Source organism: Monodelphis domestica, chromosome 6 (genome assembly GCF_027887165.1).
Source record: "Monodelphis domestica isolate mMonDom1 chromosome 6, mMonDom1.pri, whole genome shotgun sequence".
NCBI lineage: Eukaryota > Metazoa > Chordata > Mammalia > Didelphimorphia > Didelphidae > Monodelphis > Monodelphis domestica.
The window spans coordinates 293,369,030-293,385,647 of NC_077232.1; the positions used below are offsets into that span (position 1 = coordinate 293,369,030).

The 16,618-nt window shown below is 33.9% G+C and overlaps 1 protein-coding gene across 1 annotated transcript in view; it reads right to left on the reverse strand.

The window, feature by feature from the left end:
- SGCZ (sarcoglycan zeta) overlaps positions 1–16,618 on the reverse strand; it is a 613,518-nt gene that overhangs the window by 133,587 nt on the left and 463,313 nt on the right. The window contains exon 3 of the mRNA XM_001364245.4: positions 9,848–10,042. Coding sequence (XP_001364282.1) covers positions 9,848–10,042 — 195 coding nt within the window. The remainder of the gene's footprint in view (positions 1–9,847; positions 10,043–16,618) is intronic.

The window sequence follows — 16,618 nt, forward strand, 5'->3', positions numbered from 1 at the left end:
ACAGTCTTTTATTGCCCTTTGGGCATAGTTCCAAATTGCCCTCCAGAATGGTTGGATCAGTTCACAACTCCACCAGCAATGAATTAATGTCCCAACTTTGCCACATCCCCTCCAGCATTCATTACTTTCCATTGCTATCATGTTAGCCAATCTGCTAGGTGTGAGGTGATTTGCATCTTTTTGATTATAGGAGATTTAGAACACTTTTTCATGTGTTTATTAATGGTTTTGATTTCTTTGACTGAAAATTGCCTATTCATGTCATTTGCCCATTTATCAATTGGAAAATGGCTTGATTTTTCATACAATTGATTTAGTTCTTTGTAAATTTGAGTAATTAGACCTTTGTCAGAGGTTTTTGTTATGAAGATTGTTTCTCAGTTTGTTATTTCACTTCAGATTTTGGTTACATTGGTTTCATTTGTACAAACACTTTTTAATTTGATGTAATCAAAATTATTTATTTTACATTTTGTGACTCTTTCTAAGTCTTGCTTGGTTTTAAAATCTTTCCCTTCCCCAAGGTCTGACATGTATATTTTTCTGTGTTCACATAGGTTATGAAGAATTTAAAGAAATTTGGGGAAATGTATATTAGGTAACAGAGTGAAGAAAGCTGAAATGAGATCAATTTACCATACCAACAATATGATAGATAATATGGCCTCAGGAATGTAAATGAAGTCAACATGAGGAGGCAAAGAAACTAAAGACAAATACAATGATAAATATTGGGTCCAAATTACTAAGTAAAGACACATATTTGTAGCAGTCATGTAATTTAGTAGTTGTGCTTCATTTCCTTTGGAGAATGCATTTTGTGGTTCAGGTTTGGAGCAATGTTTTTTTGGGGGGGGTCTGGGGGAGGGTTTCATTCTCTTCTATATCTAAAAGACAGTATATCCAGAAAAGGGGCAGGGACTGGATCTCTGATTACATTAATATAGGGAACTTCATGGAGTTATGCAACCAGACCTTTATTTGCACCTACAGTCTTAGAAACTCTTTGTGTAAAGTTGTGTATGTTGTTTCCCTCATTAATAAGGACTATAAGGTTCATGAGAATAAAAACTATTTTGGTCTTGCTGTATATTAGTACTTAGCTCAATGCCTTATTCATAGAGGTCATCTAATAAATGCTCAGTGACTTGATTTCATTGGAGAGTTGATTCTTAGAGGATTGACAGTGAAATGACTTTCCCAGAAACACACAGTGAGTATAGGTCAGAAGTAATTAGTTAGCATAGTGGATAGAGTGCTCAATCTGGAGTCAATAAGACCTACAAATTCTGCCTCAGATACTAACTTAGCTAGGTGATTTTGGGCAAGTTATTTAACCATTATCTGCCTCACTTTCTTCATTTGTAAATAGTGATAATAATGGCACCTACCTCCCTTGGTAAATTTGTAAATTCTTTGCAAACCTGGAAGTACAAAATAAATGCTAACTATTATAATGAGTAGAACTATAAAAAGCATAGGAACAAATGAACCATCCTTTGATATGGCAAAGAGTACCTATTTAAAATCAGACCATTATCTGTAATGGAGAAATACTAGATGTCTCTCCAACAGGATGAGTGGTAAAAACAATCATCAACATCATTGGCAACATTTATGTAACATTTAATGTTAACAAAGTACTTTACAAATATTGTTTCATCCATGGGGAAAAAGCAAGATGTCTGTTGTTTCTACTTTTATTTGAAATAGTGAGAGAAATGTAGCTATTATAAGAAGATGAGAAAAAAATTAAGGATGTAAATAGCCAAACAAGAAATGAATTTATCTCAATTTACAGATGATAGGATGTTGTACTTAAGGAATTCTATAGATTCAATGAAACATAATTTAAAAGTAACTCCAGTAAAGTAGTAGAAAATAAAATATACACATAAAATTATTGCTTTTCAGCTGTATTACTATAAATACCCAGTAAAAAAAGAGTCAGAAAGAGGAATTCCATTTACTAGAGCTACAGAAAGTACAAAAATACCTGGAGTCTACCAACCAAGATATACTCTGAACTGAAATGGGTAGAATTAAAAAGCACTCTTTAAAGAAATAAAGGCACAAATAATTTTAGATATATTAAATTGTTCATAGTTATGCCATGTCAATATAACTTAAAAAGACAATAATTCCTAAATTAGTTTATAGATTTCATGTCATACCACTAAATTACCAAGAGGTTAAATTTTTTTTAAATGACAAAAATAATAAAATCCTTCTGGTATTAAAAAACTCAAACAAGTGGAATAATGATTTGGTAATGATAGTGAAGGAAGTAGACAATTTATCCAATATTTCCTATAGAAATCAATATTTGTGGGCATCTTCATTGACTCCTGATAGTATGTGGAGAGAGAACATTCTTTCATTCAAGACAAGCACTTAAAGATCTTGATTCTAATTTTTCAGGTCCTGAGGAGGACCAAGTAATCCCCAAACACTTTTCCTCATAATCACTTAGCAGTGACATAATTTTATTTCAGTGAATTTTGTTTGGTTTTGAAGTCCTTGATTTTCTATTAAAAATTAAACAAATTTGAGAAAAAGAAAAACAAGTAACCTACATGAGTACAAAATGCCAGACCTCAAAAATAACATCATGTGTTCAGGTTCAGTAAGTTTCAGATACTAGAACTGAGATCAAGAATACATGAATAAATGAAAGGGGAGCCCTAACAACATCAGAGCTCAAACCATTTTACAAAGTGGTAATTACCAAAACAATCTGATATCAGTGGAATTAAATGTATAACATACAGAAGCAAATTAGCACAGAAACTATTATTTGATTAACTCAAAGATCCCAATTCTTGGACAAGAATTCACTACATGAAAAAAACTGCCATGAAAATTGGAAAACAGTCTGACAACAAGTAGTCATAGATTAACATTTCATACTATGTGCTGAGAGAAGCTCAAAATGGGTACATGATTTGTACATAAAGAATGATACCATAAACAAACTAATGGAGCATGGAAAAAGTTACCTGCCAGATCTATGGATAAAGGAAGTGTTCATGACCAAATAAGAGAAAAAGAAGATTATAGGAGTTAAAATGGATAATTTTGATTTCATTAAAATAAAAAAAAGTTTTGCACAAACAAAACCAATGCAGCCAAAATTAGAAGGAAAATTAGAAGGAAAGCAGTAAACTGGGAAAATTTTTTTATACCTTTCTCTGATGAAGGCCTCATTTTTCAATTAAATAGGGAACTGAACTAAATCTATAAGAATAAGAATTATTCCCCAATTGATAAATGGACAAAGTATTAAAAAAGGCAGTTTTCAGGAGAACTCAAAGCTATCAATATTTATATGAAAAACACTCTAAATCACTAATAATTAGAGAAATGTAAATGCCTTTGAAGTGCCACTTCATACTCATTATGTTGGCTAAGATGGCAGAAAAGGAAATTGACAAATGCTGGAGAATGTAGAAATCATTGATGGAGTTGTGAACTGGTCCAACCATTGTGGAGAATAAGGAACTATGCCCTAAAGGTTATAAAACTGTGCATAGGTTTGCCTTTTCATCTGTACTCCAAAGAGATTAAAAAAAAGAAAAAGGATCTTTGTGTACAAAAAATATTTATAGCAGCTTTTTTTTTGTAGTAGTAATAGTAAAGAATTGGAAACTGAAGGAATATGTGCATCAATTAGGGAATGATTCAACAAGTTATAGTTGATGATTGTGATGAAAATACTATTATACTGCATAAAATGATGAAGAGGATAGTCTTAGAAAAACCTAGGAAGATTGAGATGAATTGATGCAAAGTGATTTGAACATAGCCAAGAGAACAATGTATATAGGAACAGCAATATTGTTATACTAAAGAAGAAGGAAAGACTTAGCAACTCTGATCAATACAAATCTATGACAGTTCCAAAAGTATCGATGTTGAAAAATGGTATCCAACTCCAGAAAGAACTTAGGACTTTGAGTATAAGTTGAAGTATATTTTTTTCTCTTTATTTTCTTGAAAAATATTTTGGGGTAAGAGCAATAATGATTACTGTAGTAATTTATTTTGCATGACTTCGTATGTATAGTATATATTGTATTTCTTGCCTCTCATTGGGGAAGAGGGGAGAAGAAGAGAGAGAATTTGGATTTTAAAGTAAAAATTTTTTATAAGGGTGGGGAAGTAGAGCCTGGACTTGTAAACTAATTGGTCTAAGAAATTCCTGAATGAGGAAAGTTTGTACCTATTTAGGTTGGCAGTTTTCCGCAACTTAGAGTCTTAGAGACTCATGTATGTAGGGCAACTGCCCTGAGTCATACAATTAATATGTATCAGGGAGAGAACTTTAGCACAGTCCTTGCTGGCTCTTCAATTAGCCATTTATTCATGTCATCACTTCCCAGTCTCACCCCAAGTCATTCCATCTCAAATGAGACCATCACTTCCAACTCCTCCCCCTGGGAACCTGGATTCTGTCATTAGGTAGTTCAGCTCAGAAAGGTTAGCTTTGGCCCTATCTTGGAAAAGCAAGGAACACATATACATGTGTAAGGGTTAAATTAGTAGTTTTGACAAAATAAGAGAGCAGCTTTTAATAATTTAAGTTTTAATGAGAATGTAGTTGAGTTGTAAATTAATATATAATCCTTTTAAGACAGAAGAAAGAAAACCTTTAGTAGCTTTTAACAATGAACAATTTACTTTAATTAAAATAGATAGTAAAAGAATATAGTAAAGGAATATAGTAAAGGAGAGAAATATAGGAAAGAAGTAGAGAAAGAAAATTTCTTAATGTCAATACCAGTTATCCTATAACAATATATAATTACTAGCTAAAACTGTCTATATCTACCTATTACTGCCTATAACTGCTGTTAGATAAAGTCCAGCTGATCCCCCTCAGCTCAGCTCGCTAGGCAGAATCTATCTATCTATCTATCTATCTATCTATCTATCTATCTATCTATCTATCCCAACTACCAACTAATCACCAACCCACACCACCAGCAACCAACCCTAATGATCAACTCATGCCTAGCAGCCAACTTCCCAGCAACTGACTCCTTTTTCCTAATACTATTCAGTTTGCCTCATTTATTAATGACCTTCATGAGCTTCTGTACATAGAATTGAATATGGTGCTTTAGGTGAGGTGTAAGGAGGGCAGAGTATAGGTCTTTTTCCTGCTTATTTTTGGTAAATGAACCTTTCTGTTGTCTAACCATACTGCTTATATTTCCCGAATTGTGGACTGGTGAAGGTAACATTGCAATTATATAACTATCATTGTGTTGTTGTCGTTGTCGTCATGGTTGTTGTGGTCTCATGGTCATCATCATCATCATCAAATTAAAAAGAATATTCCAGAATATATAGCTAGTTTTGCTTGAATCTGGGGCTAGCTTAGTCATTGAAAAACTTGAAGAGAATAGAAAAGATGTGGGGGTTATCCAGAGACCCTTCTAATAGCTAAACAATATTAATATTTCCCTAAAGATGGAAATGTAGTTAGCAGAACATAAGACTGCTTGCCACCCTATATAACAGTAGAAATCAGGAAAACAAATGGAAATGACAGAATTTAGTATTGTACTTCTACCTACAATTCTAGCACTTGGCACTCCTTGTGACAACTAGACTAGGGGAGGGTCAATTTTAAGATGTTCAGATAAAGAATAATTAAGTTCTTATCAGTTAAAATTTTATGGTGAAAAATATCTCAGGGGAAATAACCAACTGTTAAGAATGAAATTCTGAAGAGGCAAATATAGAAGCAATTCCCTGAGAAGAAACAGGAAAAATTGTGTAATGAGAATAATATGCATATATAGAGGTCTGATAATTTAACTTAGATTTAAAATGGAGCTTAGTGAAATGATCTGAAAATAGAGATTACTTAGGAAAGAACTCTCTTAATTGAAAAACATGAAATTTTGGGAAACCTGGAAAGAATTCTTGCATAATTTTGTTTTAGAACAATATCATATACCATATATCATAATTCACATAAAAGGATATGTGACCTCAATATAAAGGTTCTGACATAAATATCAGCAAATAAGACCATGTACCTTTCATCTTTATAGTTAAGTGATGGACTGCTAAGTAAATCAGGGATAAGGATTCTAGAAAAGATAAAATAAATAGTTTTTATTATAAGAAACTGAAACACATTCCTAATCAATAAACATTTATTGAGCACTTATTGTATTTCAGGCACTGTACTAAGAATTGGAGATACAAAAAGAGTTAAAAGATACTACCTACTCTCAGGGAGTTAACAATTTAGTGGACAATTAGAAATAGGATAAAAAGAGAAGCAATCCATTGGGGAATAATAAAATATTTCTTATAAGGGTCTGATATTCAGGATATATAGAAAACTAATGGAAATATATAGAGCAAAAACTACTAAGTAGTGAAAGGACTTGAACAAATAGTTCACAAAAGGAATAAATGAAAACTATGAACAACCATATAAAAGAATGCTCCAAATCATTACAAAATAAGAAAAATATACATCAAAACAATCATATATTTCACCACACAAAAAATTAGTAAGGATGACAAAAAATTGAAATAAGTCAATGTTAGAAACTTGTGGACAAACAGGAACACAGAGTGGAAAAATTATTTGGTCCAGAGATTTTGGAAAGCAATGTGGACTTACATTAAGAAAAAATTTAAAATACCCAAAACCTTTTACTGAGAGATTCTAGTACTAGGCCTATATAACATAGAGGTCAAGGATAAAATGAAAGGCTCCATTTACACCAAAGTATTGTGATAGAGGAATGATCCCGAGACTTTGAAGCACAGAGCATGGAAAAAAGGCAAAGGTTCATCCACAGCGGGGGATGGTTGAGAAGGCTTGGAATCTTGAGGGAAGAGGAGATTCCAAGGAGAGGCAGTTGATCATCTCTCTCTATCTTGAGTCAGCAAAGGTACAGGTCTGACCAGAGACTGTATCCTGAGCAATAATACAAAATCCCCCATTGAATTTAACCACCATTTCCCCCAAAGATACCAAGAATTGTGGCACAACATGCAAAGAATAAGAACAGCATAACAAGATCTCACACAGCTCCTGTGACACCTTGAGACTGGACATTGGCTCTGCTGTAATAAAGACCAGGGGTCACCAAACCCCGAGACTCTTAGAGACCAGGTTGGCAAGCCTGAGTCTTTCAACTTTGGAGGGAGGGAAAGAGATCTTTTGGACAGACAGGGACGTCCTTTACCCTCTTTCCTATGGACCCCAACCTGCAGACATCTTTCTTATCTTACCCCTAACCACAATTTGTTAGAATAAAGTTGCCAGTTATCCTAAATTGACTTCCTTTTCATATTGCAAATGGGAGAGAGCTGATTTCTCTCTTTTTTCCCCAAGGGAGGAGGTTCACCCATTTAAATCAGTTATTAGAGGGGAGTAAAGGCAGGGTTAGTGGGGAGACAAATTTGAAGAAGACTGAAGGGGGGAATCCATCTCACCCTCCTTCTACTTTTTGGGCATTTATCATCAACTCTTTCTCCATTATACCCAAACCAACCCTCTAATACAGTATTTATCTCAGCACTTTTTGGTGGGGGGAGTAAAAGATTTGAAATAAAGAAGATTCCCATTGATTGAGAAATGGCTACATTTGTAGAAAGAAATGGAATGCAATATCTCTTTGCTTTAAGAAACAATGAATAGATTCAATACTGAAATTGTGGGTAGTGTGGGAAGACATATGAGCATCTGATGCCTATTAAAGGCATCAGATGGACCAGGTAGGAAGGACCAGGAAAACATATCCATATTCCTTACAACAGTGTAAATGGAAACACAAGAAAACAATTGACATTAAATTTTGTTCTATTTTAGGGTTAAATTTGTCCCTTGTAGAAAAATATTTTAAAAGGTAATCATATTTTCTCCTTCTTAGTAGAAGTAGAAAACTATATGTATGGAATTCTACAGAAAATATCTGATATTTTTTTGGATTGGTTAACTTAGTTGAATAGTCTGAACAACAGGAGGAAGATAAATTGGAAAATTACACAGCAAATGAAAAAGTAAAAAGATATCAATAAAAATTGATTGAAGATAAAAAAGTTTATATGAAATATGGCAACAAAAGCAGTTAGACTGTAGTTTTAACTATGTCACATAGTCTTTTAAGATTAGTATTGCATGCTAATGATAAGAATGGGGAGGAAGATGAAGGACTACAAGGTAATTTTTAAAATTCTCTGTGGAGGACCATCAAAGAAAGGATTAGAATGGGCAGAGATGTATTATAGACAAAGGGGAAGTCCTGCCTACCATAACCCAAAGTTGTCACTCAAGAACTAACAAGTTGGAGAGTTCTAAAATTAGAGAGAGATAGATAGATAGAGATAGATAGATAGATAGAGAGAGAGAGAGAGAGAGAGAGAGAGAGAGAGAGAGAGAGAGAGAGAGAGATGGTCTGGAACAGGACCATTTGGGGAGAAGTATACTATGAGCATGGTTCTGGAAAAGGAGGAACAGCAAAGGAATAAGTCACAATTTGGTAGAGAAAAAGAACTGGACATTCAGTATTATAGTATAAATTATTCACTTAATGTAAATTTGATGGGAACCTTTGATAAATCTAAGTTCATTTTCCTTCTTGGAAATATCCAAGATTTTAGGGTCATACCACCATGCTATCTTCATATCTAGTATCAAAATGGAACTCACTATAATTGGGGAATTTTCTCTTTTAGCAACCCTGACATCATTTCCCTTCTGACTGAAGGTGAAACCACAGGGTGATATTATTTTTTTTTCACAGGGTGAAATTATGAATCTGGAGGGATGGTCAATCAATTCCTGAAGGATGTGTTCTAATCAACCTGGTGACTGGCAAAGGCTACAGCAGATTGATGATGAGTCATGATTTCCAGCTCTTGGCAGAACCATAGTACATGCTGGGTGCAAAATGAATCACATATTTTCAAATATATGTAGGGAAAAAAATAAATGTAACACTTAAAAATAGAGGAAAAAAGGGAAATTCAGAAGGAAACAGACAAGCGGGTCAGTGTGGGCACTACCTTATTAAATTTCATGTGTAATTCATAAAAGCAAGCTGTGTATGATGCACAGTTCATATACAGTCTTTTCTTTCTGTGCTTTATCTATGGAAATGATCATATTAATTGCTATTTGACAAGTTCACTATAATTTTCATAGAAAAAAAGCACAGAGAAACCTAGGAAGAGACTTAGGTAGGAACTGGCCAATAGTTAAATCATCAGAACCCAAAATGTAGTAACCTTAATGCTTAATTATAGGATGGTAAGGTAGTTAGATGTAACAGAACTTTTGGACAGACTTCACAGGGGCCACAGACCAAAAACAGTTTCATGTCTGGTTGTTATTTATTAATCATTTTTTGCCTTGTTAAACACAAAAAAATTAATGTACAGTTCTATTTTTTGGTCGGCATATATTATTGTTTATACTTTTTTTGAAGTCAATCTTTTTTCTGATTTAGATAAGTTTGAAAAGGTAATCTAGAAAAAATACTACCACATCCTATATACTTATGACCATTAAAAATTTAGCATGTACAAACATAAGTGTTTTCTAACTTGCTATGAAAACAAAGATTCGTGGCTAAAGACATTTGTTGTTCTTTTAAAAGCAAATCAAAACCTTGTTTTTCACTTAAACAGCAGTCAGCACCATATCTATATCATGATAAAATCTACCTAAAGAAGTCACATTTAGAAGAGTCTTTAAGTTCCACCATGCAGCTGCAAAATTAAAATTGCAACTACTGATGAAGACTGAAAAAGAGAGCCGAGTTGGCTTTGACCAAACAGCAGAGATATGTAGAGTTGTGGCTGTACTTACCACAGTAAAATTCATCACTTTCAAAATCCATATCGTCATGGCTAAGTTAACAATTGCAGTAACCAGAAGCAGGAGGACAAAAAAGTATAAGCACCTCTTCCTCCATCCATAAATTCCAACTGGATAAAATTGAGGATTCTCCGTTCGGGGCAGGTGATTCTGCTGTGTTGCCAATATGTACTGTTCTCGTGTCATCTGTAAGGGTGTAAATGACATCATCAGAAAACAAAATCCTTAAAAGGATTCTTGTGAAAGAGTAACTGTCCCTATAAACTGGGCCTCTGTATCAGGCTTAGGGTAAGTGTATGTCCTGGATGCAACTCCTGATGGACACTGGAATGTTAAAACTTAAAACACTCACTATAATTATTCATTTAGCATCTGATATATTCCTCCAAACAATTACTATCACAGTAGTTTTTAGAAATTCAAACTGCTGTTTTATTGCTGTCTTAAATTTCAGAACTTTGGAACTTAAAGAATGTTTGAGTTGGAAGGGGCTCAGAGGTTGCCTCTTGCAATCTAGTTTCATATACAAGTGTGACAGCTAAGTCACAGAAAAGAGGTAATTTACCCATTATCATAGATTGTTAGGCAGTAATGGGGCTGGAATGTAAACTGCTTTTCAGTCATTACAAGTGTGTCCAACTCTTTGTGACCCCATGTGAGGTTTTCTTGGCAGAGATAATGAAATAGTTTGTCATTTCTTTCTCCAAAATATTTTATAGATGTGGAAATTGAGGCAAAGAGGCTTACTTTAGCTAGTAAGCATCTGAGGTCAGAGTTGAACTCATGAAGATGAGTCTCCCTGATTCCAAGTCTACTGCTCTATTGGCTGTGCCACCTAGCTGCCCATGGAACCTAGAACTGGCAATTCCCCAATTCAGTGCTCTTTTCTCTTTACCTCACTGCTCAGAATGACCTCCGAGTCCTTTTCCTAGTCATCCCTCCAAAATTCCTTTAGCTATGACAGAACTAGTGTGATATATTTCTCCTAGTGGTATCACCGCCCCTATTTTCCTGACCTCTTGGGTAGGTGTCAGTCAATATTATATCCTCTGTACAAAGGACTATTTCCTATGCTGTTAGGTGCCAGGCACTATTCTTATTGGGGGACAAAAAATGCAAAGAAATTATCTTTTAAATGAAGAATTCATAAGGATGTATTGTATATCTTGGCATACAAATGTAAAGAATAAAACTAGCTCTCGAGGGATTTTCATGCTAATGAAGGGGGAACAATAAAGACATACAAAAGTAGTTATAGAATAAATATAAAGGGAATAAATACAAGGTAGGTTTATAGAAGGTTCTTCTGGAGGGAGAATTCTGAGAGCTGGGGGTCAAATGAAGGCTTCACATAGAAGATGGTACTTGATGGAGGAATTCCATGGAGACTGGAACAACCTCCAGGAAGTGATGCAGAGCGAGAGGAGCAGAACCAGGAGAACATTGTACACAGAGACTAATACACTGTGGTATAATCGAACGTAATGGACTTCTCCATTAGTGGCAGTGTAATGTCCCTGAACAATTTGCAGGGATCTAGGAGAAAAAAACACTATTCATCAGCAAAGGATAAACTATGGGAGTGGAAACACCGAGGAAAAGCAACTGCCTGATTACAGCAGTTGAGGGGACATGACAGAGGAGAGACTCTAAATGAACACTCTAATGCAAATATTATCAACATAGCAATGGGTTCAAATCAAGAAAACATGTAATGCCCAGTGGATTTACGTGTTGGCTATGGGGGGTGGGGGGGTGGGGGGAGGAAAAGAAAATGATCTATGTCTTTAACGAATAATGCTTGGAAATGATCAAATAAAATATAATTTTAAAAAAGAAAATAAAAAAAAGAAGATGGTACTTGAGAAGTATATCAAAAGAAAAGAAGGATTCTATGAGGAACAGATATGGAGTGAAAGCATTCCAGACATGAAGGACAAATAATTTAACAGGGCAATAAATTGAAATCGGTTCCAATAAAATAGTCTAAGTTTATATAAGAAATCTTGTGACAAAAGGCATCTATATTCAAGTTTATATGTATAGCATGAATAACAATTTTGTTGCTCTTGTATTGATGAAAAAGATGATTAAATAATAATGGTAATAATCATCATAATAGCTAGAATTTATATGGAATTTTCAGGTTTACAAAGGATTTTACAATATGCCTCTCAACTAGACTGCATAATGGATTTTTAGTTGCATTTCAATCACAGCACAAAATAAAGTCATTTTTGTCTTCAATTATAACAATAACAAAAGAATATAATTGTCAAACTGAAAGGAAAAAATTCAAAGTGGTATTTTCCAAAGATTATAGGAAGTAACTCATCTAGATATGAGTAAATAATACATTAAATTATATAGCACTCAAGATAAGGCAAATCAAAAGAAAATTTGCTTGGTAAACTCTCTTCAAAATATTCTCTTCATCACCTTGAAAGACTGATTCCCTTAATTGTTTATGGAATATTTTAAAAACTAATTCTTCATAAATAGTATTATTTTCCTTTTCTTCCCTCTTTTACTATCACCTCTAAGAACCTCAATTCACCAATTCAACCTCCACAATGACTTCTAAAAATGGAGAGAAGTTATGTGTCCTATAAATGCACCTGGGAAATAACCTTTGGGTTTTATGTAAGCACTCAAACAACATTAGCAAACCCTAAAACATTTAATCTATGTTTGTGTGTGTTTTTTTCTTTTTGGTGTTCCCTGTAAAATGAGTGAATGAATGAATGAATGAAGGAAGGAAGCATTTATTAAAAGATTACAATATCCCAGGAAATGTGATAAGTATTTAAAACTATCTAATATGATCCTCATAACAACCAAGGAAGCAGAATTCTATTATTATCCCCACTTTACAGAGGAAAGTGAGGCAAGCAGGGGTTAAGTGACTTGCCTATGGCCACACCAAAGTGTAAATATCTGAGTTTGGAACTGAATTCAGGTCTTTCTTATTTGAAGTATAATACAAAAAAGTGAATTATGTAGAACCATATGGTGTTGCCAAAAATCATAACTAAATAAATAGAATTGTAGGAACCTTGACTCCAAACCAAATATTAGCCACTTGCCACTTAGAAACAAGAATCGTATTCAGCTAGAGTTATATTTTTGTCAACATGATCTGTCTGAGCTGTCAACATGATCAAATGGCAATACTACATAAATTAGTTTATGTATTCAGTATCATGCCAGTGATAGGATTATTTAATAAAGTTAGAAAAATAATAAATTCACATGGTAAAAATAGAAGCTCAAAGTTAATATTTTTTTAAATCAGGAAGGAAGGAGGTCTAGCAATACTAGATTTCACACTACATCACAAAGCAATAATAACTAAAAATGATTTTGTACAGGTTAAAAGAGAAGTTGATAAGTGGAATAGATTGGGCATACAATTTATAGAAGAATAAACACAGTAAACAAAGTGTTTGATAAACCTGCACATCCAATTTACTAGAAGATGGGCTTAGTATTTGACAAAACTACTGGGAAAACTACAAAGTTATTTGGCAGAAATTATGTATAGTCTAATATCTCGTGCTGCATACCAAAATAATCTCCCAATGAGTTCATAACCTAGACATAAAAGGTGACATCATGAGCAAATTAGAAGAGCAAAGAAAATATAGCCTTTTTGCTCTTTGGATGAGGAATTATTTATGACTGGACAAGCAATAAAGAAGATTAGATTAGATAAAATCATTACTTTTGATTATATAAAAAAAATTTAAAGTCTAAACAAATAAACCTAATGCAGTTAAAAATAGAAGGAAAAAAGGAACGGGGGAAATCTTTGCAACAAGTTTCTTAATAAAGGTCTTATCTCAGATACACGAGGAACTAATTCAAATGGGTAAGACTAAAGGACATTCTCCAATAACTAATAAAATACTGCATTGTTTTCAAGGGAACACATATAATCAGTAGACAGATTTAAAAAAAATGTTCAAAATCACTAATACTTAGAGAAATACAAATTAAAGCAAAACTGTTGTTCTACTTCATACTCATTGTACTGGCCAAGATGACAAAGAAGGGAAAAATACAAGTGTTGGAGAGATTGTGGGAAAAGGAGGATAGCAGTGCCCTATTTTTGTAGCTATGGAGTGAGCCAGACATTCTGCAAAGCAATTCACAACCAAGCCACCAATGATTCTAATGCTGTTTCACACACACACACACACACACACACACACGCATGTACACACACATATATGATCAAAGAGATCAAAGAAAAAGGGAAAAAAGGGAAAAGTCATGATGATTCATGAATCCAGAGGACTGAAGATGAAGCATACCATGCCCCACTTCTCCCACAAGCATGATGGACTTAAAATCTAGAAGGATATGTATATTTTTTGGATATAAACAATGTGGGAATCTGGTGAGCTGAAAATGTACAGATTTATTTGTAGTGAACCTTCCATGACCTCATGGGAATAGAGTTCCTCTTCTCAGGTGTTTGTGACATACTATTCCTGCTGAGTACGCCAAAACATAGAAATCTCAGTTCAAGGCTGCATAAACAGTTCCAAGAAATCCCTAGAACGGGTTAACTCCCCTGTTCACATTCTGGAGAGGATTGGGGAGGATAGATTGTTTCTCTTGAGAAGAGCTTTAAATCTTATGTGCTGCATACAATAAATGTTCATTATCCCTGCTTTGATAATGTTCCGGTCTTTCTTTCTTGGGACTCCAAGATGTCCCTGGCATTTATTTAGTTAGTTATGTTCACTGGTGGGCACTGCAAAGAGTATGTATGAAACACACACACACACCCACACACACATTTAAAGTTTGGTTGAAAATCATTTTTCTTTTGTGAATTGATAAACTGAATTCTTTGCTTACAGCAGGTTTGAATGTCTGTGGGAAAATGCATAAAATATATGCAAAATAGCATAAGGTACTCTGCTTGAGAAGGAAGTATTGGCACCTTAGGAATTCAGAAATGGTCTCATGTAGCAGGTGGCTAAGTGGTATTGTGATAAATAATAAAAAACTATCTGGGGAAACAAATATATGTGATATACCTTTAAGTTGAATATAAATTACTAAAATTTTCCCTATCACTTTTTAAGATTTAGACAATCAACAAAACAATAAATCAAGCCTTAATAAGTAGCCTTTGCTGATTTCTGAGGTGAAAATTTAACAATTAGCCCTGCTGAGGCCTTGAGCTTTCTCCAGCACATTCCTGGAGATGGCACATGAATCGAACTTTGCAGAAAATGAGAACTTCTTATATTAACAAGCAAACCAACAAAATCACATGATTTTTTCAATAGATGCAGGAAAAGCCTTTGACAAAATACAACACTCATTCCTATTGAAAACACTAGAAAGTATAGGGATAGAAGGGTATTTCCTAAAAATAATAAACAGTATCTATCTAAAACCATCAGCCAACATCATCTAAAATGAGGATGAACTAGAAGCCTTCCCAATAAGATTAGGAGTAAAACAAGGATGTCTATTATCACCTCTATTATTTAAAATTATACTAGAAATGTTAGCTGTAGAGATTAGAGAAGAAAAAGAAATTGAAGGTATTAAAATAGGCAATGAAGAGACCAAGCTATCATTCTTTGCAGATGATATGACGGTATACTTAAAGAATCCTAGAGAATCAACCAAAAAACTAGTGGAAATAATCAACAACTTTACCAAAGTTGCAGTATACAAAATAAATCCACATAAGTCATCAGCATTCCTATATATCTCCAACCCACTTCAGCAGCAAGAATTAGAAAGAGAAATTCCATTTAAAATCATCCTAGACAATATAAAATATTCAGGAATCTATCTGCCAAGACAAACACAGGAACTATACAAACACAAGTAAAAAACACTCTCCACACAATTAAAACTAGATCTAAACAATTGGAAAAACATCGACTGCTAATGGGTAGGATGAGCTAACATAATAAAAATGACCATCCTACCCAAATTAATTAATTTATTTAGTGCCATACCCATTGAACTATCAAAAAACTTTTTTACTGAATTAGAAAAAAAATAGCAAAGTTCATTTGGAAGAACAAAAGATCAAGGATATCCAGGGAAATCATGAAAAATAAATGCAAAGGAAGGAGACCTTGTAGACCCAGATCTCAAACTATACTATAAAACAGAGGTCATCAAAACAATTTGGTACTGGCTAAGGGACAGAAAGGAGGATCAGTGGAATAGACTTGGGGTAAGTGACCTCAGCAAAACAGTCTATGACAAGCCCAAAGATCCCAGTATTTGGGACCAAACCCGTCTATTTGATAAAAACTGCTGGGAAAATTGGAAGACAGTATGGGAGAGATTAGGTTTGGATCAACATCTCACACTCTACACCAAGATAAATTCAGAATGGGTGAATAACCTGAATATAAAGAAGGAAATTATAAGCAAATTAGGCAAAGACAGAATAGTATACCTGTCAGATCTTTGTGAAAGGAAAGACTTTAAAACCAAGCAAGAGCTAGAAAAAAATCACAAAATGTATAATCAATAATTTTGATTACATCAAATTAAAAAGCTTTTGTACAAACAAAACTAATGCATTCAGAATTAGAAGGGAAGCAACAAATTGGGAAACAATCTTCATAGCAAAAACCTCTGACAAAGGTCTAATTACTCAAATTTATAAAGAAGTAAACCAATTGTACAAAAAAATCAAGCCATTCTCCAATTGATATATGGACAAGGGACATAAAGAGGCAATTTTCAGTTAAAGAAATCAAAACTATTAAT